Source organism: Temnothorax curvispinosus, unplaced genomic scaffold, assembly GCF_003070985.1.
Source record: "Temnothorax curvispinosus isolate PA1 unplaced genomic scaffold, ASM307098v1 QBEX01016509.1, whole genome shotgun sequence".
Lineage (NCBI taxonomy): Eukaryota > Metazoa > Arthropoda > Insecta > Hymenoptera > Formicidae > Temnothorax > Temnothorax curvispinosus.
In genome coordinates, this window is record NW_020226289.1 from 368,094 (window position 1) to 378,984 (window position 10,891).

General features: G+C 41.2%; 2 protein-coding genes across 2 annotated transcripts in view; one reads left to right on the plus strand and one right to left on the minus strand.

Moving 5' to 3' along the window:
• The window catches only part of LOC112466700 (agrin-like), a 109,802-nt gene that overhangs the window by 91,838 nt on the left and 7,073 nt on the right, over window positions 1-10,891 (minus strand). The window lies entirely within an intron of this gene.
• The window catches only part of LOC112466716 (ornithine decarboxylase 2-like), a 2,177-nt gene continuing 634 nt past the window's right edge, over window positions 9,349-10,891 (plus strand). The window contains exons 1-5 of the mRNA XM_025034969.1: window positions 9,349-9,480; window positions 9,952-10,176; window positions 10,274-10,350; window positions 10,424-10,596; window positions 10,680-10,887. Of these exons, the coding sequence (XP_024890737.1) occupies window positions 9,993-10,176; window positions 10,274-10,350; window positions 10,424-10,596; window positions 10,680-10,887 (642 nt within the window). The 5' untranslated portion in view covers window positions 9,349-9,480; window positions 9,952-9,992. The remainder of the gene's footprint in view (window positions 9,481-9,951; window positions 10,177-10,273; window positions 10,351-10,423; window positions 10,597-10,679; window positions 10,888-10,891) is intronic.

A 10,891-nucleotide genomic window follows, 5' to 3' on the forward strand; every position in this document is an offset into this window, starting at 1 on the left:
GCGGCGCGAGCGACAACCTCTGTGGAAATCCTTTTAGCACGACGACGGGAAATCAGCGTCCAGCATCTGGTTTTGTGTATCTTACACGCGTGGCATCGCACGGTAAAGAACGCTTCCCAGTAACGCAGAAACTCGGTTGTTCCCGGTTCGGCTATATTTACAATCAAATATTTGCTCGGAGCCACCGAACGAACACGCAAACACCGCCGCGCACCGACCGAGAATTAAAATAGAGAAAAACGTGTACGCGATACTTGTAACTTCAGATTCGGCTCGGATCAAGTTATATCGGGTCGACCGGGGTTGAATTTTTCACTTGTTTTTCACCTTTTTTCCTCTTTTTTTTTATTTAGCTTTAGCGTATTGATTGCGTATTTTTCGGGCTTGTCATATTCAATTCGTTTCTCCTCGCGTTTCTCGCAAAAAATATCGTTTTTAACTTTATTTTTTTTCGTACGCTTGTTTTATATTACTCTATTATTCTATAAATAAACTGTCCTTATAAAATATTAGACAAAATTTCGAGTCGCTCCGAAAGTGAGCAATATTCGTCTTGCCGTTCGCGCAGATTAATTCAAGAGTGACACGAATCGTCTGCTGAGGAATTACGCGGACATCGGGAAAACCTTCACGTCGTCGACAGCGAAAATTCGAACGCTCGACGCCCGTCGCGGATAATGTCCGATTTGGTCGGTCAAAGCCGACGTTTCAGCTTATCCACCTCGACGGGCGCCCCCATCCCCTGTTCCCACTACGCCCAAAACGCGGATTTTCGTTCACCCATACGTACAAACATATACGACGACTGCGCTCGGAAAGACAAGAATTTCGATTTTGCGGCGGTGAGCCGCGGCTGAGCATGCGAATTCGTGAACGTTGTGCCGGAAAACCCCATCGGTATGGTGAAAAGCCCGCACGAATACGGCGGTAGGGGGACACGAATTCGAAGAATGAGTGGGACGCGCGCAGGGGAAAGAGCGAGTATATGGAGGGATAGAGCCGGGGCGCTTAGAGCGAACGGAAGGTAGAAGGTGTCCCACGATAGCCGCACGTTATCCACGTTTGGAGGGTTGTGAAAACGGGCGAGATGGCCGAAAACAGGACGAAAGCAAGAGGAGAAGGAGAAAGGGGAGAAGAGGAGGAGGATGTTCGATGGTTGGTGTACATCGACCGTACCCACGGAATATCCGCACTATCCTGCGGAAAATCGGTTCCGCGCGGCGCGGATGCGGCGGGTGGGATGCGGGTGATCGGCGAAGCGGAAGGCTGATCACGTAGACGGAATTCCGTGGCGCTCCCTTACCGCGCGTCGAACTGAATTAAACCAATCTCGAATGGGGGGGACGGAGGGGAATGGAGACGGCAGGAGGGTGGAACCGACGGGCGCGGATTTAAATAATTGAAATAAACTGCGATTCGGCACGCCGTTACCCTTCGGAAAAAAGGGTACCTTCCCCTCCGACTTCGTTTCTCTCCACATTTTCGAATCCCGACCCGAACGATCGCTCGTCCCCCAAACCGCTATCGCAAAGTCGAAACTTCTTCAATCAAGCTCGATCTGCTATCATCACCATCACCTTCGCTTGTTTGTGTCTTGTAATTCAACGCAGGATAGTTACGTTCGATATACTGCAGTGCTCGCAAATATGACTTATACAATAACAATCAAATAAAAAGAGAGATATGATATTAATGACGTTACACATTTTTAAGTAATTTTGTATTAAAAAATGGAAAATAATTATTAATTACTAAATAATAGAGCAGCAATAGAAAAAAGAAGGAATTTTCATATACTGCGAAAAATACTGTGTAACGATTATTTGGACAGAGGTGGCTTTTTCTACTGTATTAACAAAACGCGTTGAACCTTCATCGGAAGTTTATAGCGCGCGATTCGTTAGCGAGTTATCTATCCGAGATTATACACCGTCGGGCTGGACGTTGGGAGAAATGCTGATATCCGAATTTATGATCGAACCTGGAAGCCGGTATCTCGTTCAATTTTAGTACGACCGTCCCGATTGATGAGAGTATCTATAAAAGATTTCGATTTCGCTTTATTACGCGCGGTACAGAGTATCGAACGAGTTCGCGTGCAATGATCCAATCAGTTAATATTCGGAGAAGCGGTTAGTGTATAACGAGAATATATACATCGGACTATTTCAGAATTTCATTCTCGCTAAGGATAGACTGCCTTGCAAACTTGTAATTTAATAATCATTTTCTATGTACCTCGCGTTTTCGTAACTGCGGGGCTTTTAATCGTCAATGTTGAATAAATCTCAACTTTTTTCAGCTTCGCGCGAGAAGTCGTCCTCGAATTTAGCACAAAGACGCCGGGAAGATTTATGTCAGACTTTACTTTCTTCATTCGCGAAAGTAGCTCAACGTTCGAAGAAACGTAACGTATTTCCTTTTATCTATCCGCCCGTTTATTTTACAGTTTATATCTGTATCTGATTAATAGGACTCAGACACAAGAAACTCATGTAAAACTTCATTCCCCTCTTTTACAACGATTCCCTCCGTCCCGCCCTCTGCTCGTTTATTCGCTTTTTCGACCCGGTGAACCGTTTTCTCCGAGCGATCATTACACTACTGGAGTTACGACCCGTTTATTCACCATAAAGACGAAAGGAAGAAGAGGTTCGCTTCGCGGAAAGGAAGAAATAAAGACCCCGCCGACTTTACCCGTCCCCGTTTTTCCTTTCATTCGCGAATTCGTAAAAGATAAGACGCGAATAAGGCACCGCAGGAAACATCCTATCCCACTTTGATTTTATATTGTCATCGTTTCGCGAAATGGCAAGACCTCTTTCTCTCTCCAAATTTCGGTAGAGATAAACGACTGGCGAGACTCGCGAAGTATAATTCAATTTCAAATAAAACCACTATAACCATAATAAAGGCTTAGAGCGAGGACCGACTAATTTATCGCGCGCGACGTAATCACAGATTTACACGGTGCTTTCTTTGTCACGCAATAAAATAATAAGTAGAAGAGCTATTTCTTGGATAATAATTATTCAGATTTTGCGTGTTAAGCTCTTAGAAAAATTTCTACTGAATTTTGTATGCTGTGTTTTATACGAGTATAAACATTTCCAGATGCAATATTATATTTCATTTTGCAGTATGCATTGTTATGAAAAGATTTTCACATTATCAATCCTCAATAATAATTAATCCAGTAGCTGACGGCCCGAACGCGAAGCTAAGCCTCAAAGTGAACGAAATCATAATTCTCAGTGAAGATTAAAATCAAAAACCTGTCAAAAGCTCCAGGTAAATTTAGATGTTACATCAGGCACTTGTATTAGGTCACGCGATTTCATTGATCGTTATCCCGAATGTAATGCGCAAAAATCATGCGCATTATACGAGGACAGGATTTCACGAATTGCGAGATAATCCACGGGAATCGGAATGAGAGAGAGAGAAGCAACGCTTTTTATTCCACGAGCGGAAAAGAGCTGGAGGCGAAAGAGAAGGGAAAAGAGCGGCACCCCGAATCTCTCGTCGACGAGCGTTATCGCGAACTTGTTAAAAATCCCTCCGGACGGGATATTCTCCGTTAAAATCCCTCCGTGAGGATTCCGCCCTTGCATTCGTCCGAAGATTCATTCCTCATTCTTCGCGGGCGCCGCGCCGGTGCCGCCGCGCGCCGCTCTCTCGTGGACGGCGACGTCCGAAAAAAAAGCCGCCACCTTAACGTCGGCCTGGCCCTCGCGCAGGAAAGTTATAAGTCGGCGGATTATAATGGCGGGACGATAAGAAAAGGGCAGTGAGAAAAAGGCAACCGGCCGACCGAACGGGAATCGCTATTAACCCGTCGCCGCCTTTCTCGGAATCCCTCGGGATCCGGTGATTGCACCCCGGGAACGGTAGGAAGTTCGAAAGTGAAATGTGTGAAAAGAGCAGATTGATAGACGCAAAAGGGCGTGGAAAAAGGAAGGTAAAAAAGGCGCGAAAATAGCAATTAATCTTACAGTTGCGCGTGATGTTTAACCCTTCGCGCCTCGTCTGAAACTAAAGGAAACTGCGGCTCGAGTGAAAACTTATCCTGTTTGTAAAACAATTATTTTATAATTTTTTTAAGGGCGTGAAATAAACGGCGAAGGGAAGAAAAACCGAACCAAACTGCGTCGTAATGTAGATGTAACTAAAATTTTAAAATAATAACGAGAATATTATTAAAAAGGAATAATTTATAAAATACATTTAGAAAAATACGAACGGTATTAAAATATTGTACCCCGCGAATTAAGTATTGAAACACAAACGGGATGCAGGGAAAAAAAGGCGAGTCGCAAAATTAATAATCTGTCTAGACGAGCAACATTCCGGAATTCGCGGTTTAATTATTACTACTAACTTAATAAAAAGGTAATCTACGGATTTTCAGTTAATTCGCACGCGCGCGCATTTGTGTCAAAAGGACCGCACGTGAGTTAATTAAATCGGGGAGACTAAAGCCGAGAAGTATCGGTTCATCGCGCGGCCGTGCGCGCTATGAAAACGTTGCACGCGGAAATTGCACATGGCCAATTGCGCAAAGCATAGGTATCGATTTCCGTAAATTAGAGACGTACGTAACGTAAACCTTTTACGGGCGCCGGACGATGAGGCCGGTGCTCTCGATTTCGTTAATGCCTTCGTCCGGAATGGCGAAACCTTCGTCGTAATTGCGAGGCAAAATGATTTTCGATTGCCCCCGCCAATTCTGTCCGGCCATTAATTACCGCGCGATGTTGTTTCCAACCCTCTGTACACTCCCGTAGGAGTGTTCAATTAGACGGCGAGACATCATTAACGCGAGGTGTTAAAAGGTACATATCGTTCGGACCTCGTGATTTCCAGTAGCGTTCCTTTATATATGAAACCATATATAACAAATGTATATATATTCGTATTTCAAAGAAAGTAAAAGAAAAGGGGATGACGAATATGATGACAGACCCAATAAACATCGAGATTGTAGAGTATAGCGATTGAATTCACTAGATTAGATTTATCGATGTACATATACGTAGACCAGTCAAATTCGATTGGTATATTAACCGAGCAAAGTGAAATTGTGGGCTTTATTGAGAAAAACCACCGTTTTTTACGCCTTGATTTGTATCGGTTATTGACTTGTGTATATTTCCTAATAGAAGGCTTTATAGCGCAGATAAAGAGATGATTAAATCGACATCATATTATAGGGACATGGCTGTAATTGTGCAATGTAAATGAGGGTTCCAGATTCATATAAGCTTAACGAAATTTATCTCGCGAATTTAATTGATAATTTAACGGATATATATGCAGACGTCATATTAAATTATTGCGCTATAAATATGGCAGTGGTATCGACGTCGGTAATTGAATTACGACTTATCGATTCTCCGAGAGTCAACGGAATTTCCTAACCGTGTCTGTCTGACTTGAACGGAACGTTTCTATTTGCGGTGCAATCGATCGGATGATTTGAATATAGCGTTGGTCAAACAAGCTGAATGTTCCCTCGGGAATTGAGCAGCAAAGCGTGTCTATCGTTATCAAGATGGGGAAATTCATTTAGAAACCGATCGCAAGAATGTGGGAAAATAGAACGCAACGGAAGATAGTTCGCATTACTATCAAAGTTAGAATTAGTTGTTGAAACCCACTTTCCGCCAACTATTTTACGCTAATGCACCAAGATTAATTCTATACATGCAATCAATATTCAAAACAATTATATTTTATTCTAAATTTATACACAAGCATTTATTGTTACATTTATGTAATAATATATACTATTATACATTTATATCACAAAGTATTGATCTTCCAATTAGCTTACTTTAATACTTTTATACGCATAATAATGAGTAGAATCTATATATATGCTAAAAAAGTGTATTCCATTTAAAGCAAAGTGCAGTTGCGTCAAGTGCATCGGTGCAAAAATGTACTCTCTAAATTTGAATCAGTTAATAGTCACTGATTCGCAGTATTATTCACTGATTCAGGTTTAGAAAGTAATCAGTGGCAGAATAAATTATATAATGAAAATATGCTCTACCACTTTTCTCTATCTTGATTTAAAAAAGAGCTAATCCAGGTCAGTTACTAAAATCACTCTAAGATGCCTCAATCTTGTAATCTTTTAATCGCACATTCTTGAACAAACGCGAAGAAAAGAAACGAAAATATCGAGACGGTCTGGAACAATCCCTGAAGGCAATATCTCTCCCTGTCTGAGCGTCGCCCTGTCTGAATCTCCAAACACTTGAACGAAGAAGGAGGAAAAGAGAGAGGGGAGAAAAGGAGGAAGGATTGTTCTCGCATGAGCGATTTTCTATTTTACATTTCACTCGACCGAGTCCGTCCGAAGAAACGCCACGCGACGTTGGGCGCCGTTGTAGTTGTAACTTCGCGAAACAACAAAATTGCTCGGTCCGCCCATCTTCCGGGACCCTCCTGCGCCCCCCCCTCCCAGAACGACTACCCTCATACTCGATCGCGCGCCGCGACCGAGGAAAGTTCTTCAAGTTGCTCGCACCACCTTGGCGCGCTTTTCCAGCTGCAAATCCGATCCCGTGGGTAGTGCGGTGAAGTTTTCGAGGTTAGCCCCCCTCACCCCTGCTCACCCTCTTCGACCTCCACCCCGACCCCCTCTCGCGCTCCCGTCTTCACGTTTCGCCGCGAAACGTAGCGGCGGTCGTGCCAGGAGAAAATTATTTATAAACGTCAAAACAGCGGGGCCCCCCGCCCCCATTTGCGAGAAGTTGTTGCGGCGTGAAGGGAATTCACTCGCCGCAACTCTCTCCGCCACGCGGACATCTTTCGCGGAATTTCCGCACGAGACTTGCACGCGGGCGAGGGCGTCCTCCCTCACTCCGCCCGTTCGGCGAACATGATTAGTCGCCTCACCGACGTGAGACGGTAATTTACGAGCACGAAAACCGGCGGGATACGACAAGAAAGAAAGTCCGGGGCACCGGAAACAGTGATTGCCGCGGAATATTGAAACTGCACGGAGCAATTCGGTATGATTGCCGTTGCAGACGGTCCTCGAATTTATATTGGACGCGTCCACCACGTAAATGTATATTCGTAATTTTACGTCCTCCGTGTTACAAGTGGCAAATAAACGCAAAATTTATATACCGTGTAAACCAAATTACGCTCGCTTAGGAGCGTGAAACGGGAAGGCATGAAGAATAACGAACTCGGGAAAAATTCTCGTTCTCCATTATTCACGAGGGAATAGGCATGTCACACGCCGCCGTGTCATAAATTCAGTTATTTTTACAAACTGTAAACAATAAATTTTATTTAATATAATTTTGAAAGATAATAAAGATAACGCGAAATCTGTGCCGCCGAGAATAAAATATAACGCAGCTTCTGTGCCTCGTGCATTCCCCTCCTCTTCTTCCTTTATCCACCCCGTTGCAGTTTATTTATATTGCAAACATAAACGCGCGAGACAAATACAAAATTTGTTGCGTCGTTGCGTCGCGCGACGGACGTTGCGGCCGTTTTATCTGCGATAAAAACAGTATCGGAGGAGTATCATTCTATCTGTCACACGTACGAACGCGCCCAGCATTATGTCGTAAGTCTCTCAACACACGGAGCGGGATCATACACAGAAATTACACATATATTTCTTCGCGGCCCGTAAAACCCACCCTAAATCATAAACTCGCCGCGACGTCTACGGAGGTACTTTGTTCGATAGATCGTATAACGAGTACATCGCGAACACGCGCCTCCACAAAGTTGTGCAACGCTGCTCCGCAAAACGGTACAGCATCCGGGATCTGGGAAATTTTACAAGTGCGTTATTCGACCCGAAATTAGCATAATTATTTGTCACGCGCTTTTCCTCTGTTCCTCTCTTAAATAAACTATTATGAATGTATTTAAATTGGAAACTTATATGCAAAGGATTGCAAGCATTATTAGTTTTTTTTTTAAAGCTTTTAATCTACTTAAATTATTACATTTTTAGAATGTTAATTAATTCAGAAAATGACGTGTGTTAAGAATCGAGTTGCCGAAGAAGAAACGATTTAATTTTGGTTATCAAATGTTTTTGATGTACGTTTCTCTTCGCATTCGAGTCGACCAAATGATATAATTAATGATTCTCTAATATTGCGATTTTATCGTATATAACAATTAAATCTTAATTTTAAATACTGATGCAGTCTAATCTAAAGTAATCTAATCAGCCGACCGTAGGACGGGGTAGATCCGGTTACCCTTTCGCTTAATTCAACCCTGGCGCGAGACCTCTTACGTAAAGTAGATTTATGACGGCTCGACTAGGCTATAAATACATTTTCCGTTATAGACCATGAACAGGTGTTTCGCGAATCATAACCGTGCGTCGCCCCGTAAATCCGCGAACGCTCGCGCGTACATTTTCGCGCGGCCGTAACACGCCCGCGCGCGCGCGAGCTCGCCTATGTTCCTTTGTCCCCGTAAATCATAAATTTATGTTCTCGTCGACTGCAAACATATTGCATTTCGCCGCCCGAGAATGGACGTCCCGTAAATTGCCGCGCTTCTACACGCGACCGCGCGCACATTCGGCATTCTATCCCACTTAACTCCATCACGCCGAGGAAATCTTCCTCCAAATGTAGCTAATTAATCGTGTTTCACATAAGAGCCGTTGCACAAACAGTCTCGATTAATACGATATCAATAAAAACTCCTTTCTGATTTCTGATTTTAATTATGAAAGGCTTTTAATTTAGAAATTTATTTTTTTTTATTTTGGAAATAAAGTATCACAATTAGATTGGACTATTTAGACGCGCGATAGTAAAAAATTAGTTGACCGTAATATTCTTCCAGAGCGTGTGAATGACACTAATTATCGAGTTATTCCTTACATAAACAGCAAATTTTTTTTATCTTCTAAGGATACGACAGTTTTTCCTAATACGTTGCGTCGTAGCCATTAGCGTAACAAAGCTTCCATAAACAAAAAACGTCGCAACACTTTGGCATTTTAAAAGTCCTTGGTTATTATCTATCATCAGACTCGTATAATTAGTTTGTCCGTATAGAGTAGCGCTATTCATTCTCCGCTAATTATTGCAATTATTACAATTATTACAATTATTACAGAAATGGTAATTATTGCAATTGCAGATAAAACAGAACCTTCCAAGAGTGAGAAGCGTAAAACAGACATATAAGAAGCGTTAAAACAGGCTGTAAAATTTACTTATTTATCTGTCTTAACGTAGTTGTTTCGTAAAATTCTATTAGTCGTACAATTTTCATACAGTGTTAGTTAGGCCATAAGTGAAAAAACAATATATATATATATATATATATATATATATATATATATATAAGATCTTGCTTTTGCAACGTGTGGATTATTTCGCGTTTTGAATTTTGTTCCGCATGTATATATGATATACAACATTTTTGATAATTCTGTCCAACTAGAAGCGCTGCAATTTATAAAATACAGTAAGTCAACTTTTTATATTTATACGCCTATTATAATTTTATTGTTACAATTTTTCTATTTATTTTAGATATAGAGCTAAATATTCGAACTTTTAAAAAATGATGTATTAAACTATGGTGATATATTTAAAGCACTTCGAAATAAAACACTTTTTCGAGAATTATTTCTCACGGAAAAACAATAATTTTATAGAATTTTCAACATCTTGCTACCTTAAAACGAGGGCTTTGAGATGTTCACATACACACACATGCATACACATACACATACTTTTCTTCATAAAATTGACTAAAATATTGGACAGTATTTAAAAAACATTCTATAAGAATTTGTCTTCAAAATCAAAATTTATATTCAAATTTTAAAATTGAAAGAACGTATAAATACTCGCAGCGCGTGTCGCTTTATCAATTATTAAAATATAATTTGTGCTCTGTCAAAATAAGCAATAAATTCTTTAATATTTTCAGGAAGTTTATATTGAAGATTTCATTCTAATACACGTTTTAACATGACACAATTTACGTTTGACGAAATAAAAATCTTTGAAGATACAAAGAATGATATGGACATCATAAAAACAATAACTAGCACAGAATGCCAAGAAAACGCTTTTTATATCGCGGACATTGGTAATGTCATACAGAGACATCAGGAATGGATCGCCAAGTTACCCAGAGTTATCCCACACTTTGGTATCAAGATTCTTTATTTTTATATTCTCAATAATGCACACTCTCTCTTATTACAACATGGATTTTTAATACTATCCAATTTTATTTTCATCCCTAGCAATTAAAGTTAACCCGGATCCAACGGTGATTAAAGTTCTGGCAGCTTTAAATGCATGTTTCGATTGCGCATCTAAAGTAAATTTTCAAATCTTTCTTTAATCACTTAACAAAAATATTTAAAAATAATTGTGCTCTCTCTCCTCAACAGAAAGAAATAGAACAAGTAATGCAACACGGAGTACACGGCGACCGAATTATTTTCGCGCACCCTACTAAGCATCCGTCTCATATAGAATATGCTAAGAGAATGAACGTCAAGCAAATGACGGTTGATAGTGAAAACGAGCTGTACAAGATCAAGTATATCTTCCCTGAAGCTAAGTGAGTAGAGCAATACAATGGGATATATATTGGCAACCTGATTTCATCAATTTACAAATTTACCGAATGTCTCCGTGCGACAGGGTAGTCATACGTATACGTTGCGACTCAAAAGACACGCCAGTGTCATTGGGGCACAAATTCGGTTCCGAACCGGACGAAGAAACCGTGCGCTTGATACAGCTCACGAAAGATCTCGGTTTGAATTTACACGGCTTTAGCTTCCATGTCGGTAGCCCGTGCGAGGAGCTCGAGGCTTACGCCAGAGGGATCGCGTTGTGCAAACAATTAGTTA